The 16,340-nt window shown below is 50.1% G+C and overlaps 8 protein-coding genes across 8 annotated transcripts; 5 read left to right on the forward strand and 3 right to left on the reverse strand.

Annotated features, from left to right (window-relative positions):
* The first annotated feature begins 90 nt into the window (after window positions 1–90).
* Window positions 91–1,984, forward strand: F4807DRAFT_365476 (uncharacterized protein). The gene has a single exon (XM_047995625.1). The coding sequence runs from the start codon at window positions 198–200 to the stop codon at window positions 1,923–1,925; it is 1,728 nt and encodes a 575-aa protein (XP_047856808.1). The 5' UTR covers window positions 91–197; the 3' UTR covers window positions 1,926–1,984.
* Window positions 1,985–4,590, reverse strand: F4807DRAFT_365475 (HET-domain-containing protein). Its single transcript, XM_047995624.1, has one exon. It carries the CDS (start codon window positions 3,992–3,994, stop codon window positions 2,045–2,047), a length of 1,950 nt encoding a protein of 649 aa, XP_047856809.1. The 5' UTR covers window positions 3,995–4,590; the 3' UTR covers window positions 1,985–2,044.
* A 329-nt stretch (window positions 4,591–4,919) lies between these two features.
* F4807DRAFT_415462 (uncharacterized protein) lies at window positions 4,920–6,131 on the forward strand. Its single transcript, XM_047997047.1, has one exon. The coding sequence runs from the start codon at window positions 5,188–5,190 to the stop codon at window positions 6,013–6,015; it is 828 nt and encodes a 275-aa protein (XP_047856810.1). The 5' UTR covers window positions 4,920–5,187; the 3' UTR covers window positions 6,016–6,131.
* Window positions 6,132–6,599: 468 nt separating this feature from the next.
* F4807DRAFT_457791 (chromatin associated protein KTI12) lies at window positions 6,600–7,750 on the forward strand (the record flags this gene model as incomplete). The annotated part of the gene is made up of 2 exons (XM_048001090.1): window positions 6,600–6,605; window positions 6,674–7,750. The coding sequence occupies 2 exons, from the start codon at window positions 6,600–6,602 to the stop codon at window positions 7,748–7,750; spliced, it is 1,083 nt and encodes a 360-aa protein (XP_047856811.1).
* A 967-nt stretch (window positions 7,751–8,717) lies between these two features.
* F4807DRAFT_457792 (uncharacterized protein) lies at window positions 8,718–9,353 on the reverse strand (the record flags this gene model as incomplete). The annotated part of the gene is made up of 1 exon (XM_048001091.1): window positions 8,718–9,353. The coding sequence occupies one exon, from the start codon at window positions 9,351–9,353 to the stop codon at window positions 8,718–8,720; it is 636 nt and encodes a 211-aa protein (XP_047856812.1).
* Window positions 9,354–9,653: 300 nt separating this feature from the next.
* On the forward strand, window positions 9,654–10,641 carry F4807DRAFT_457793 (uncharacterized protein; the record flags this gene model as incomplete). Its single annotated transcript, XM_048001092.1, has 3 exons — window positions 9,654–9,981; window positions 10,031–10,520; window positions 10,593–10,641. 3 exons carry the CDS (start codon window positions 9,654–9,656, stop codon window positions 10,639–10,641), a joined length of 867 nt encoding a protein of 288 aa, XP_047856813.1.
* Window positions 10,642–10,886: 245 nt separating this feature from the next.
* Window positions 10,887–12,316, forward strand: F4807DRAFT_415473 (DnaJ-domain-containing protein). Its single transcript, XM_047997048.1, has 2 exons — window positions 10,887–11,196; window positions 11,268–12,316. Exons 1-2 carry the CDS (start codon window positions 11,084–11,086, stop codon window positions 12,190–12,192), a joined length of 1,038 nt encoding a protein of 345 aa, XP_047856814.1. The 5' UTR covers window positions 10,887–11,083; the 3' UTR covers window positions 12,193–12,316.
* F4807DRAFT_365528 (Aminomethyltransferase folate-binding domain-containing protein) lies at window positions 12,314–14,223 on the reverse strand. The gene has a single exon (XM_047995626.1). The coding sequence runs from the start codon at window positions 13,951–13,953 to the stop codon at window positions 12,553–12,555; it is 1,401 nt and encodes a 466-aa protein (XP_047856815.1). The 5' UTR covers window positions 13,954–14,223; the 3' UTR covers window positions 12,314–12,552.
* Window positions 14,224–16,340: the final 2,117 nt, after the last annotated feature.

Genomic DNA, 16,340 nt, shown 5'->3' on the forward strand with positions numbered 1-16,340 from the left:
GCTAGGTAATTACGGAGTAGTCGGGGGGAGCTGCCAAGGCTCTAACTAGGATTACGATAAGATAAGAATACAACCAACAAACACGAACCTATCAGCTTCAAAGCTTGCTTGCCATTACTGAGGAAACCGTCACTTTGTTTTCTTCCACTTCTGTTAATATTCATTTTCTTCATCGCATCAGGAATCGCCGATGAGTCATGGGGAAAGGGACGGATAAGTTGTATATCACACATTCCGAGTGGTCGTCCTCGGACGCCTACTCGGCGAATACCGGCTCGCGTGCTACTCAAGACGGCGGCGCATCATTCAAACGACTACCCTTCAATTTTTGCGCCGCAAGTCTCCAACCGTTCAAAAATCCCGTCTGCACTCCCGAGGGAACGATATTTGACGTCGAGGTTATCTCAAAATGGCTCGAAACCCACAAGACTAATCCCGTGAACGGGGAACCTCTGGCAGCACGCGACCTCATCAAACTCAACTTTGCGCGTAATGGGGACGTCGATTCGAAGGGCGCAGACGGGTCGGGTAGTGACGGGAAAGGGGATTTGATCGACCCTGTTACTTTCAAAATCTTCACCGACAATACACACATCGTCGCGATCCGACATGGCACCTATGCGAACGTTTTCGCCTGGGAGACGGTCGAAAGGATGAATATCAAAGCAAAGATGTGGCGCGATCTAGTGGATGATGCAGAGTTTGGTCGATCCGACATCATCACCCTCCAAGATCCCCAGAACATCGCAAGCAGAGATCTAAGCCAGTTCCAGCACTTGAAAGATGGCGGAGATGCGCTAGTAACAAACGAACAAGAGGAAGATCAAAAGGCAGGCAATATCAACATCAATGCCCTAGGCAGAGTGGGCGACAAGGTCCTGAGAGCGAAGCAGGCCGTCGAGAAGGCGAGAAAAGAGCGTGAAGCTAGCAGGGATATCAATCGCTCATCCAAGGCAGTTACAAAGGCGGTAGCGAACAATACTGTTCGGCCATCTATGATACAGGAAAAGAAGCAAGCCTACAATGCGGCAGCATATACCACAGGCAGAGCCGCCGCAAGTTTTACCAGTACCGGATTGACCCCGGAAACCAGTGGCGAACGAGCCCAGTTGACCGATGAGGAATACATGCTAAAGCCGAAGAGGGTAAAGATAAAGGGTTACGCACGAATTGAGACGAATCTGGGTGATTTAAACATTGAGCTACAGACGGAATATGCGCCGAAGGCAGTCTGGAATTTTACTCGGTTGGCTCAGAAAGGCTACTATAAGGATGTTTCCTTTCACCGCAACATCAAAAACTTCATGATCCAAGGAGGCGATCCTACTGGGACTGGGCGAGGAGGCACGAGTATATGGGGCAAGAACTTCCAAGACGAATTTGACGGGCCTTTGACGCACGACTCTCGTGGCTTACTCAGCATGGCCAATAAGGGCAAAAACACGAATTCCAGCCAATTCTTCATTACGTACCGTCCGGTAAAGCACCTTGATAGAAAACATACTATCTTTGGCAAGGTTGTTGGCGGCACGGACGTGTTGAGCAAGATGGAGGCAGTCCCTACAGATGGCTCGGACCGACCTCTAAACAAGATTTACATCAAGGACGTTGTCGTGTACCTCGACCCGTTCGACGAATTCATGAAGCAGAAGGCTGAGCGCGACAAAGCCGCCGAAACGAAGGCGGAGATCGAGAGGTCCGGTGGAACTGAAGATGACCGCATGACGTGGACGGGAAAACGAGTCAGACAGGACGGCACAGTCGACCAGAGCAGTAGCGGCGGAAGTGTGGGCAAGTATCTACAAGATGCTATGAAGCAGCAGGCCGTCGAAGATGAGATTATCGAGGAGGATGTCGATACGTGGGAAGAGCCAGTTAAGAAAAAGGCAAAGGTTGGCGGGTTCGGTAACTTCGACAATTGGTAAAAAATGAATTGCATTGCATGGCGTTCGGCGATACCCAGACATATCGTGAGTAAAAACAGGATATTATGTGAGATATCAATCTCTACCCTGAGTTGGATTATAGAATAATAATGCTAAGGCTATATAAGGTCAATCTGCTTTAGGCCAATGCCGCATTCTTGTAATGCCTCCGGGTCTGTAGCGAGAACAGCGGAATGGTGTTGTGATAAATAACTACGGAAAGGATCGATGTCTAGAGGTAGCGACTTTAGCCGTGGATCTTCGTAAAATAGTTCACCAGAAATGACATCCTTAAACCAGAACGTCAACCTACTGGTATCATTATCAAAAGCTTCGACCATTCGAATGTTTTTGGGAAGAGGTCCGAGGAAGGCCTCGCCGTGCATGAGACCGACCATAAAACACGGACCGACCAACTTAAATTTCCCATTGCCTAGAGGCCGAAGCAGTAAGGGAAGAGCACAGCCAAGAATAACACAAATCTCATCACCAGGCCGTGCTGCCCTTGGAGCAATCCCTGTCGAACCGCTTGTGGTCTGAAAGTATGGTGCCCCCGACAGTCTGGCCCATCTTAACAGCTTCGTACAGGCGGAAGGCCAGATGAAGTCGTCGTCCTTGAATTGGTGGCCTGACATGATTAATGAGATAACATCTTTAGCCTCGTCTATGTCTAAATAGATATCTGATTGTACATCATAGTTGTCAGCAAGTGCGTCTTCGACGACAGTCCGGGCGAAATCCTCGAGTGTGGTCTGCTCTCCAACGCCTAGTTTCGAGGCTAATGTCCGAAGGGTTTTAAGAGCCATATGAGGATCCGCGTCACCTACGATCGGAACCTGATGGCATTCCCTAATTTCTGCTTTAGACATACCCATCACTCTCAACACCTCATGCTCGGGAAATTCGTACGATGGACCAAGCTGGGAGGATGCTTGGATGTGTACCCCAGCTATACGATGGTCCCAAGCAAAGCAGTCCGACCAATCAGGAACCCAACTCGGACACGGCGAGTTGTCCCGAAGCTCGCATTTAGTCAGGATATTTAAGCCACGATAAGTCTTGATGAATTCAGTTACGACATGTGTATAAATCACCGCGTAGGATTTGGTATAGTCCGGAGGTAAAACGAAAGCCCGTTCGATTTCAGGTAATAAGGCTGAAACGGCATAGAGGCGGTCCCGCGGATCCATACAATGCGATTTTCCAAAATTCTCTCGTAAATTTATTATGGAATTTTGCGTCGTGCCGCGAAAGAAGCCGGTGAGGGACATGAGATCGAGGTTAAATTGCTCCCTCGCTACGGTCGAACTTTTCGACTTCAAATATAAACAAGCTAAGGCTCGCTTAAAGTTATGCCACTTAACTTGATAGAAACCACACTTGATAATTGCTTCCGAGTTGGCTAAGGCGACTTCTTGCTGAACCCATAATCTACTAAACCATTGCCGAGAAAGCAGATGACAGACCGAAACCGCACTCCTGGCATCGAAATCGAGGGGAACAGCTACGTTGCCTATTGTAGGGTCGGTACAATTCTTTGCGGGACTTAGCTCAAATTTTGAAAAATCAACTTCCACCTGAGAGCTAAGCAAATCCATCCACTCCATAGCATGGTCGCTGTCGTTCTCCTCCGGCCCGATCCAGGCTACTACTCGATGCGCGAGTCGATATATCTCGCTCATCCTCGCGACTTGCGAGCCTTTCTCAACTTCATCCGCTTGGTTGATGCAGAGTGCGTCAATCCACATGACTCGCGGCTTATCGACATAACGTAAGTGCTTCAAAGCAATGCCCAGGTTTTGTTGGGATATGACTCTCTTGAACTTAGCACGTACAACGTTCCACAACGTTGCGGTCGTAGTAAGAAGGTCGGTGACGTAAATTGGCCAATGGCGTTTTCCCGAGCCCCATGTGTATGATAGAGCCTCATATGGAGGCGGGTCATCGCTAGAGAACGGTGAAGTATGAAAAGAGATGACGACGGCATCGTTGAACCGGCCCGGATGGAGAGTGACGAGTCTAACGTAGGCCTCCCCCGGCAGTGGATCATATTGGTATCTCATCATCATAGCGTAGGGCTGAGACTATAGATTAGCCTATAGATCTTTTGCTCGGTTTCGGGAAAAGAAGGGAATAAACGCATTCCCGCATTCGCTACGCTATAACTAAGCGATTGAGACAATAGTCGTGGCCGATAAGCTAGTTTATGCCAATGACATAGCTTTAATATGTTAAGTGACACTAAAGACTGAAAAATGAGCCTTAATGGAGAAATTGGAGATAGGTAATGCACCGCCACCTAGACGTCAATAGACATCACGGCGAAGCGATTAGATAGACTGGCTACACCATGTGATTTGAAATCTGATACATCAAGTAGAGTATCGGCCGGACGTTCATACTCTTAAGATGCAAATTATACATCCTTCTAGTCCAATGAAACAGTAAGACTTATTACGTGGCCAGGGAATGGTTTTTCCAGAAGCATCAAAGGCTGCGCCATTGCTGCGTGCCTCGTGAATTATCTGCGGGATGGGGCTGTGAGTGCGGTTGGTTGAAACGCAAATGCTGTGCCGTTTCAACGCGTTGATAGAACTTAGAAGTAGCAGCAACTAGTTTTTTAGGTAAGCGAATATACTAATTTAGTCCTATGAATCGAGTCGGTATGTGGGTAGTTTCAACCTGATTGGTCGAAAAACGTTGCATATTTACCCATTCTCCGCCTTATGCCTGCCTTGTGCTTTTGCTATTCATGTCATCCATGGAAGTTTTAATTTCATTCCTTATTTGAGTTCTCCAGAGACCCACATCGGTTGAAGCCGCCCGGGTCTTACTGTCGGAACTAGGACCGCCTTGGCAAAGCTTGTCGAGGCTTAGTCACAAAGCTGAAGTCTGCTAGCCAATCAGAGCAAGACCTCATGTAGCAGCACGCATGGGGGTCACAATTTTCTGCGGCACCTTCAGCGTTCGCTCTCGGTTTCGTTAACAAAAAGACCTCAGGCCAAAACATTATGGCAAGAGACCCATTCCCATTGCCAGGTAAGTACGCAATGATGCTTGACTAACCGTAGCATCAGGAATCCTATATAGACAGGTAAGTTCTAAGCTCGAGGTATGACTATTTAATTCAAAGCATTTCTTGTGCTTCAACGACGACAAGAACACCAAGGACAATAAGAACTTAGTAGATCATCTTGTAATACTCCACCTATTCTTGTCTACTCTTATCTACAAGTCCTCACGTGGCTTTCTCTCTCCCAAGATGGCTCTGACTGAACACAACAACATCTCCATCGCACAGATTATTATCTACGTGCCATCGTTATTCATTGCCGTATGGCTCTCATACAAACACGGATTCGGCCGTAGCGCCGGGTGGTTCTACCTGATCATCTTCTCACTCGCCCGCATCCTCGGAGCATCCTTCCAATTAGCTACCATCTCAGATCCGAAAAACCTCAACCTTCAGGTCGGAGCGGCAATTCTGCAAACCATCGGTCTATCGCCCTTAATTATGCTCCAACTTGGTCTACTCGGACGTGCCCTCGGAAGCATACGAAAATCGACCACGTCGTTTGTGACCGAGAAACGGTTGCGTCTCGTCCAAGTTATCGCGCTCGTGGGTTTGATCTTGGGTATCGTCGGCGGTTCTTCGAGCTTTAGTGATACGGGCGTCTACACCGTAGCCGATACCTCACGGGCGGGCACGGGCCTCACAATCGCGGCATACGTCCTCCTGGTCCTTGCAACCGTCGCCGTCGCACTGCAACTATCCCACATAGAGCCTGGTGAGAAGCGGCTGGTTCTGGCCGTCGGCCTCTCGCTTCCCTTCATCCTCGTCCGATTAGCCTACTCTGGAGAATCGGTGTTCGGCAACAACCCTGACTTCAGCCCCTTGACGGCGAACATGAACATCTACCTAGGTATGGCTGTCATCATGGAGATGATCGTCATTGTTATCGTCGAGGCCATCGGAATGACCTTGCACAAACTCCCGGCCAACAAGAATGTCCCGGTAGCAACTGGTTACCAGCAGCCGTGGCAGCAGAGCGAGGTGGACCGTGACCACGAGATGGGTGGATACAGGTGAAATTGAAGGGCATTTGTTCTGGGATCATTTGTTTTAATGCATTTAGCACTTGTTTAGGAGCGGGTATTTTGAGCTAAATATAGACATCCATATCATGAACATCTTTATCTCCATAATTTCGATTTCGAAAACTTAAAATCTGAATATACAGGTGACATCTAGAATACTTTAGATGATGTTAATATTGTGGTTATGCTTTGAATAAGACACCAATGATACCCCTTACGTATAATAATAGAATTGTCTGAAAGAAAAGCTCATTCGAATAAGACTTATTACATTAGATACCTAGCTAGACTTTGCTGATTAATATGACTGAAAGTTTGAATGTTCTTTCGGTCTTGACAGTTTGAACAAGAGAAGCACGCTAAAAAAAGGTTTCCACGGCCCCGGATCTCGCCAAGACCCCTGTGTCATGCCGCTACCGTAGCGTCATCTACAGCGGGGGAGCATCTCAATAAGCACATCCATGGATGTCTTGTCGCGGGGTACTTTTCAACGTCAGAAATTTTAGTCAAACTACAAAATGTCAAGCTGTATTCTCACCCCCAAGTCCCTCCAATCTTCTCTCTGAACATTCTAAGATGCCGGTAAGTATCCTATTCTAAAATAAATATTTGGTAGCTAGATTTAAATACGTATTAACGAAAACACTCAGTTAATAATAGTAACGGGCTTCCCCACGTCCGGCAAAACCACGCGCGCAAAGCAACTCTACAGCTTCCTCGAGGAGCGCATATCCGCTCCTACTTCTACCTCAACCTCTCCCTCTACCCCCGCAACCACAACCACAGCCACCCCGCCCAAGTACCGCCTGCACCTGATATCAGACCAGACGCTCTCGATCCCGCGCTCGGTGTACGACCTCTCGTCGACGCCGGCGCACGCGCGGTCCGCGAACGCGTCGGAGAAGGACGCCCGCGCCAGCATCTACGGCGCGGTCAAGCGCGCGCTGAGCGACCGCGACATCGTCGTCCTCGACGGCCTGAACTACATCAAGGGCTGGCGGTACCAGCTCTTCTGCGAGTCCAAGGCCGTGCGCACGCCCAGCTGCGTGCTGCAGATCGGGTGCGACAGGGAGCGCGCCAAGGCCGTTAACGAGGAGAGGCTGAGAAGAAGGCGGGATGGCGTCGGGGCTTGGAGTGGTAATGAGAATGGTGAGGAAACTAATGGACTTAAGCAGGAAGATGAGGATGGGGATATAGAAGGCCCTTACGAGCCGGCGAATTGGGAGAACCTTGTTTTTCGGTACGAGGAGCCGAACCCGATGACGAGGTGGGATAGCCCGCTTTTCACGCTCATATGGGAAGATGATGAAGCGCGAGCGAGACAGGTCTTCGAGAGTATGTGGGACACGATCGCGGGCGAGGCGCGGAAAGTGGTGAGGCCGAATCAGGCGACGGTGCAGCGGAGTCGAGATGCGGGAGGTGATTATCTATACATCCTCGACAAGGAGACGCAAGAGATTGTCAAGAGGATATTAGACCAGCAAAGTGACGACGGTGGGGATGAGATTAGTATTTCTAGAGGTAGTGGTGGTGACGCTGACGAGTTGGTCGTGGAATTACCCGCTGGGAAGAAAATCGGGTTGCCTCAACTACAACGTTTACGAAGGGCCTATATGGGCTTACACAGGGGTGGTATTGGTCTCGAGGGGGTAGGGAATATGGGGCCAGAGAGAATACGAGAGACATTCGTGGGTTATCTCAATGACGCTTTTGAAAAGGATGGCTAATATACCTTTTGCTAACATCGTTTTCCCTGACTTTCATCCTGTGCTCACAAAAGGTTACTGCATAATAACCTAATACTTTCTATTGAATTGAGAATATAGCGAAAAAATTCCAACAGAATGATGACCTAGTAATCAAGTCAAACTTCTAGGAAATCGGTGAGCTCTGCTTAGTACTCAAGTTCGGCCAATGCCTAAAACTTTCCCATTCATACTGACCTTAAAGATGGCGCCAAATTTGTCATCAAACTCGAAGCAACAGTATCTCTGATCATATTCATCATCTCTGAACCGTCCAATTCTGCGAACTTCTTCCTCCGGGACGTGACTCGCCAAAGCCGCGTAACCATCCTTTGAGCGCACAAGCATAACACCTCTCTGATGCTTTCTATCCTCTCAGAATGGCTGTATGATCTGGTGTTCCATCGATTTGAAAGTTCTCCTGGCTTCCTCTCCTCTTTTCCGGTACTCTTTTTCACGGCGATAATCGTTAAACACAAATTCAAGATTAGGGCGTGGCACATTCGGATATTCCCGTTCAAGAGCCTGGGAAAGAATTGGTCGGTCATAGATGAATATATCCATTCAAGGTACTCGGGACTTAATCGGCCATCTTGACGGGAAGATTTCAGCAATTCTTTGTACGTTGTTTTTGTATTGGATAAGATTTTCATTTCATGAAAAAAGGCGAGTGAACCATACCGACCACTCTCAAGTGAACCCCCATGCGGCGCATTGCTTTTATTAGGTATATGGCCGGCGATAGCAAGCAGTAGAGGTACCGTAGGTGCACCTTCTAGATCAACATCGACATTCGGGAGGTCCACTAACTTCTCCCATTTTAGGATAAGTTCTAATTCGATTCGTTCGACAATTTCCTGGGTCAAATCATGTGCTTCATCCGAGTCTTCGATGTGCTCCTTCCTCTCGGTTATCTCTTCGGTAGTAGTGTCACGGCCCAAACATTCATTCAGGAAACATTGCATTCGCTTATCCTGAAATCAAATAATCGCCGGGGTGCGGCACGTGTCCTAGTCGAGCCATCTTCATTCTTAACCAAGCGCTCTTTGCGTGCTAAAGCCTCAGGGGTGTTGTTCTTGTATGTTTGTGATGCAGACTGCCACATGTCTGGTTCACCATTTAAAGGACGGCTTACGCGGATGCGTTCTTGTTCTTCGGGTGTAAAGGAAGTGGAGCTCGACGAGCTAGCATTGGCAATCTGAACAGAGTCCGAAGGTAGTTGTTTCTCGGGACGGCGTCGCATAGCAGAAGCATCATTTTCTCCGTGTACGCGCGCCGACTCATAGCCATCAGAATCGCTTCTATCATCTCCGTCGGCTTTATTTGATTTCCTTCTAGAATTAGATCGTCGATGTTTTGATGTAAAGCCGACCCGGGTGGCGGGAGGCGGAGGTTGTTCTGCTTTGAAGATTCTATTCCGCCGTTTGACTTGCGCAGAACAAGTGCGATGCAGGTGGTCTGGGCGATACACGGGGTCTGGTAAATCAAGCATGGAATCCTCTGGCATAGGCGTTTTGGCTGTATTCTTGACCTTCTTGAGGTGTGCCAAGTTAGATGCCTCTTGCTCTTCAGTGGTGTCGGCCATGATGATAAGATGGAGAGAATCATTGAGATGAAAGAGAACAGTGGAAATAGCAAGCGATTAATAGATTTCAATATGTTATCGGATATCCATGCAGGCGATTTAGGCTGCCTTCCGTCGACCCTGAGCTGTGCCGTGGCAATGCCTGCGTGGTATTTAGATTTGGTAGAGGTGTAGTTTGGGTGCTGCATGAGATTGATCATCTGATACACTTACCTCCCTACTTACCTGAACCCAAAACTGCCACTATGGTGCTTCAGAAATTCCCCAGAGTTATGCAACAATCATATTCCCCTTGTAGCTATGGCTGCCACGATCAATAGTAACGATAGTAAGCCGACAGAGGAAGATATTCAGCTCAAACCCTGGAAGTACATCGGCTACGAAGGCTATTCAAGTTTCCTTGCTTCTGACGATGAATTTTATGTACTAAGACGTTTCAATAGCCTTAACGTTCGGGTTGCCTTATCGCTTCAAGATGAGATATCTGTACTAGAGAAGGAATTATCGAAGATCGATGAAGACTATAGTAGAAAGGGCGCAGCAGACGTTAACAATGGGACGTTAAGACATGATCAGATAGACCGCGCGGAACTCTTGAATAGGATCAACCCGAAGATACGATACTATAGTGAGTTTCCTTGACGAGACTAAGCTACCAGGGGCTAACATGGCTGAAGATGACTTCATCATGCAGCAAACTGCGATGAACAAATACCAGTCAGCACCGAGGCGGGTAATCAAATCGATACGCAACTGGCATTACAACCACGAATATCTTGCGATAGATAAGGACGAGCAGAGTTACTTGGAGGATGAAAAGGACTTGATTTCAATAGTGTCAAAAGATAAATTGCCCGTTCGACGACTAATCGATCATTCGCGGCGACTACGAACATTTTCGATATGGAAGCGGGATAGCCCAGATATTCCTGACTACGACGCCGATTTTGTGTCGTATTATTCCGATAAACGTATCGACCAATTTGCCTCTGGTATTATCGTGGCAGCAGGAGTTATCATGCTCATCGCCCCTATCTGGATTCTTCAATGGCTTCAGAACCAAGTATATAAACTCGTTGTCATTACTCTGTTTGTCTTCGTCTTTCTGCTCACGCTATCGCTCGCCATGGCCACAAAACCGTTTGAGGCCTTGGGCGCAACCGCCGCGTAAGTGGATTTTGAAAAGAGGGCCTGGGGGCAATAGTCCTAACATTGGTCGAGATGCTAACGTTGTAATAGGTATGCTGCAGTCTTAATGGTGTTCCTACAGCTCGGAGGTTCTAGTTAGGAACAAGGATATCCGGCAGGCTCTCCTTTGGGTTATTCGAAATGATATATATTGGTGTAAGATAGCATCATAATTATGTATGTGGCTTTAGATGCGAATTTGGAGACTCGAGGTATATTAAACCTATGCTCTTGTGATGTAGTTGTCGTCGATAGTATTTATAGGCAAATTATAGGCAAATGTTTATGTACGTAGGCACAGTAGGCAGTAATAGGATAGCAGGATAGGTAATGAATCATATTAACCAAGCTTTCATGCAAGTAAACAGCCTAGATCCACCCCGCAAAGCGCTAACCGCCTACCGTATAATTCAATAGTGGGGTTTATTTGTACTGCGTAGTATGTCATAGGTTACTATTGACTTGAACATTTCTCCATAAAAAAAACATCCTCTCCCAAACATTCTCTTCAATACGAGAGCAATACGCAAAGAACAACGACGATGGATAAGTCTGACCTCTTGGTATACGCCAAGGAGTATGCGACTACACAAGATCTGTACGAGCTTCTGGGCGTGACGTCCGATACAGCTAAACAGGACATCCATCGTGCCTGGTAAGTCTGGTTCTTCCGTTCCAATATCTTAATCTCTGTCTCCGGTGAGCTAACACCCTTTCTTCCCGCAGGCGTAAGCGCAGTTTGAAATACCATCCAGACAAAGCAGGTGCAAACTTCGACCCGGCAAAATGGGAGTTATTCGAACGAGCCCGGGACGTGCTGTCCGATGCTGCGGCGCGCGAGGTCTACGATTCGCAGCGGTCTGCCGCGCAGCTACGCGAACAGCAACGCCGAGCCATGGACGCAAAGAGACGCGCGATGGTAGAAGATCTCGAGGCGCGAGAACGCGGGGGTGTCAAACGACCGCGGGACGATAGCCATGGTCCCACGATGAGCGAAGCAGAGAGGAGGCGGTTAGCCGAGGCTGGGAAACGTCGCTTAGAAGAGAGGCAGAGATTGATGAGAGAAGCAGAGGCGAGAGAAAGGCAAAGAGAATCGGAACGAGATAGGGAGCAAGCAAATATAGAGGATCAGCAGAAGTCAGGTCCGCCCAAATCCGAACCAGCGGGTCGTAGAAAAACTCCTGATGCCTCGAGCGCAGCCGAGTCAAAAACGGATATCGATCCCGAACCCCCAATACGAAACAACGATGGTTACGACGACCAAATTGCGGATATAGAGCGAAAAATCCGAGAGGCGCGACTGCGGAAAGCAGCGAAGAAAGACAAGAAAGCAGCGCGGGAAAATGGCGGGTCTGGCAAAGACAGGCTCGAGGCTCATCAGGCTAAACCCATTCCTGACGTACCAGAAGAGCTGAAAGCTGACGAGAAGAAGGACCCCTCGATATCATCAGGGACAGCGAAGTCCTTTTCCTTCGCCCCGTCTACCAATGCATCCAACAGCAGCAATGCTACCGCAAGTAGCAAACCTCGAGTAAAAGGGGACTTCTCATCAACAATGGCTAGGCTGCGAGCTGCTCAAGCTGAAAAGGAAGCGAGAAAGAAAGCGGAGGAGGCTGCTGCTGCTACAAGTGGTGCTGAGGTTGGCAGCTAATAGCAAGCACTGCTACTTTGCTGTCTAGATACTACTATTCTCTTACCTTTTGATGTCGTGATACCCCTAGTTTATGAAAGAATAGATGATACGCCTATATCTTGGATAAAGATGAGATACATAATGGCTGAATTAACGATACGCAATGTGATATTCCTAAAGCTAAGGCATAACTGGCCCATTCACATCACCGTACAAATAACCAATAGATAGGTAACATGCTAAGTTGCCTTGATTTATTCATCGGGCCCTAATATCTATGATAAGTACATTGGCCTCAGAGTAGTGATACCAGCATATCTAATACAAACGCGTATACCATACAGCTCGCCTACGTTTAATCCATCCCACATACCCTCCTTAGTGAGCAGAACCAGCATTCTTATCCTCATTCAACCTCTCCCGCAGCCAATCCGGCACAAACGCCTTGATCTTGACGGATTGTCCACCACCGCCCTCCTCGTCCGCGCCCCACTTCACCACGAATTCGTCCTTATCAGGGTTGAACGGCGCCGCCGCCGTCTCCCCCGGGAGCTCCACGTCCGTCATGATTTGCAACCGGCACAGCGCCAGCCCGACGTTGCCCACACCCCTTAACCAGGTCCCCGCGCTGCGGCCCTTCGCGCCGTCGCGGCCGATACTCAGGTTCGGCGGGACGTCCTCCGCCGACATGACCTGTCCCTCCCCCTGTTCTTCCCCTCCCCCGATCCAAGGGCTGTAGTCAAGTTTCCTCGGCGGCGGCGGCGGGGGAGACGGGGATGAAGAGGAAGGGGATGAGGATGAGGGGTAAAGCAGACACGGCAAGATGCGCTTGCGCACGACGCCGCGGTGCCGCGTCCGGATCGTCAGCTCCTGGCCGACGTAGCAGCCCTTGCGGAAGTCGACGCCACCCGAGACGTCCATGTTGGCCTCGAGCGGCAGCGCCTGCTCGCGCGGGATCTCCGCCTGGCCCTCCGCCACGCCCAGCAGGTACCGGCGCACGCGGTACGCCGCCTCGTCGCTCTTCTCCAGGTCCAGGTCCAGGTCCAGGTGCCCCGCCCCAGAGCCGCTGCCGAGCCGCAGGACCCGCGTTCCCATTCCCGGCGCGCGCGTATCCGGGAGCACGATGCTGTTTTGGAGCTGCGATAACTGCGTTTCTAGACCCTGCGGTGTGGGTGTTGGGGGAGAGGAGCCGTTGCTGTCGTCCCACACCTGCCACGCCGCGCACTCTTCCGCGTCGAGCACCCGGCAGGCGAGCTTGCTGCGCAGCTTGTACCGCTTGATGTGATGGGCCAGGACGTCCACCTGGTCGGCGTCGACCTCGATGACGAAAGCTTCGCCCTCGGCCGCTGTCGCGGCGCCGCCGCCGCCGCTCAGGCCCAGGGTGTCGCGGTACACGAAGACATCGTGCAGCACGCGGCCCGTCGCGTTCAGGAACGCGGCGTAGAACCCCGGCGTGCTGGCTATCGAGTTTGCCGCGGCGTCGGCGGCGGCATCGGCATTGGTGGTCCGGTTGAAGCGTCGGCCGCCGCTCGTGCTCGGCTCCGCGACGACGGACCGCGTGATGATGCCGTGCAGGAACCTGGGCGCGTCCGGCCCCGCGACGCTGATGAGCCGCCGCGAGGACAGGTGGGCGTACCCGGACGGAGGGGGCGGAGGGACCCCTCCTGACCTACGGTTCGGCGACGCGGAGAACCGGCGCAGGGATCGCCGGCACGACTGGCATACGAAAGAGCTTAGGGCCTTACGGCTGGGCGACGCCCGTGGGATGATTTGCTGCATTTGCGCGTACGGTACTTTTTACGTTTCCCTAAGGCTATGGCTATGCGCATGTATCCATGGATGCGTGTGCGTGTGCTAGCGAGGCTCAGGCGGCGCGATGTCGGATCCTTTCGCTAGATACGGTTGCTATACCCGGGTGTGATTGACGTCGACGAAGGCTACCTAGGCGCTAACCTACCTAACGTTGCCGTAGAAACTTTCTTGTCGTCGGGTTGACGTGCTACCGCGGCTTCCGGCGGAAGGGTTAGGATATGCGCGATATGATGTAACCGTAGGAAGAACTTGGCCCCAAATTTTCCAGGTAACGAATAAAACGGGGAAGCTTCGGCTTCGGCTTCGGAAGGTCGGTAATCGGATTGGTTCGGCCCCGAAACCCTACGGTGCCCAGGGCTTTCCACTATTACCGCAGATTCCAGGCGTTACTACGGGGCAGTTACAGGGCGTTTACAAGGCTAAGGCTAGTGCACCTGCCCCGTGGAAATGTTCTTGCTACGGCAGCTACGGCAGCTACTTCTATAGGTAGGTACATTCCATATTCACCCGACTGTCGCGAACTTTCCCGTAGTCTCGGCGCGGGATTAAGAGTTACGAAGTCCAGATATGGTCTATTAGGCTGGAACGCCTATAATGACTCTTGCCCTTACGTCTAAGGCTGTTTCCTATACCTGTACGAACTGGTCACGTTGACAAGTTGAATAGGATTCCGCGCCACCCGTAGTTTCAAACAATGTTGGTGCCTGTCTTGTTTCCATGGAATACATTCCTTACCTAGGCGGCCCAAGTAGAAATGCCGGCTCCGAATCGTTCTTAAATCCTTTCTATCCGAAACAGCCACGAGGACGAAGGTGTTGGCGATGCTGGCTACCTAGGTTAGCCCTGAAGTTTACGTGCGCATCTTCTTGGACCCAGGACCCTTACTGCATCGCCCGGTAGTCCGTTCGTTCCCACAGCGGATATGCGTGTCGCGGGCTTAAGTTATCACGTCAGCAGCAGTGTTTGGAATCCGTACCTGTGATCTTCGAAGAATATGTCTGATACGGCTGACGGACTACCTCGCCATACTGTTTTCTGGATAGTAGTGGGCGGTTTGGAATATTAGGGTTAACATTCAATTCAAGGTGTACCAAAACTAACTGGCATTTTATGCATTGTCCGGGTCGAGGAAATAATCCGCGAAGCAGATCCTGCTTTATTCTACCTAGGTAGGTTAAGTACCCTATACTTCGTACATGGTATCAAGGTGAACTACATAAAGCGCTCTTTGCATACAATCCCGAATATGCCTACCTTACCTTAAGAAGCCAGAATGATCTGCTTGCATGCAGCAGCATAAGTTAAACCAAAGCCCGATTTTGTGAAACCACCTGTAACGTATCCATACGCCTTACATCCAGCCAGCTAGCTACCCGGGTATGTTAGGTACCAACGTGTGGTGTGTGTATGAAGTGGCTTATACGCTGGCAGCATGCTAAGGTTTCGAGAGTCCAATTGCCAACTAGTTTAGTCATCACATGAAATATCACACGGAGGCTAGGCCCTATCGTGCTCTACGTCGGCAGTGTCCAGGGTGGTTGAAATCTCGTTCTCTCGACCCAGTCAGATCTCGCATAGTCTCTCCATACGACGGGCTCAGCCAATGAATAGGCAGCCCGCAAATGATTCACACCGTCGTTGGACGATGTATGGACGATGTAAGTATGAATCAGCGCGCGCTCCCCGCCGTCTTCCCACCACAACGCTACGCTACACTACACACTTGTGTCTCCAATATGTCTAGTGTGTCCCGCCAGTTTGCAAGATCTCACCGCTCCTCTGGATAGGCCAACGTCCAAGCGAGCTCGTCTGTGTGGCTGCTTCGCGACGGCCCCTCCAGCTTCTGGCGGTCGACAACTTAGTCGCATCCAACGGCAAGATGACTAACTGGGCCAACTCGTGTAGCAGCCAGCGACCATTCATCCATCCCACTATCGATCTATCCGTAACTACGCGGGACCTTAGCCACACCATGACGACGCTTAGCCTTTCCGAGACTCGTTCGACCACGGTTGCGATGGTTTAGCCCTGCTAGCAATATCTTCACCGAATCTTTCAGACATTAGACATTAGACTACAGACTACATAGCATAGGTAGTAAATATTTTTGTTGTTTCATCGAGTTTTTTGTGAGTGATCCAGATCGACCACGGGAGAAGCTCCTGTTTTAGGGCTTCTTGACTCGGGGCTTTCTTTTAGGCGGCTCTTGTTTAATTACTTGCGCCAGCGCACATACCGGCTCGTCTGGTAGATCACCTGAGGCGTGAGGCGTAAATCTAGATCCCCAGGATCCTTTGGATTTGGAATCGAATGTAAGCAATTGTTTGATTAAGCTACCTACTCGCGACATGAGG

The sequence above is a fragment of the Annulohypoxylon truncatum genome (genome assembly GCF_022578515.1).
Source record: "Annulohypoxylon truncatum strain CBS 140777 unplaced genomic scaffold F4807scaffold_7, whole genome shotgun sequence".
Classification (NCBI taxonomy): Eukaryota; Fungi; Ascomycota; class Sordariomycetes; order Xylariales; family Hypoxylaceae; genus Annulohypoxylon; species Annulohypoxylon truncatum.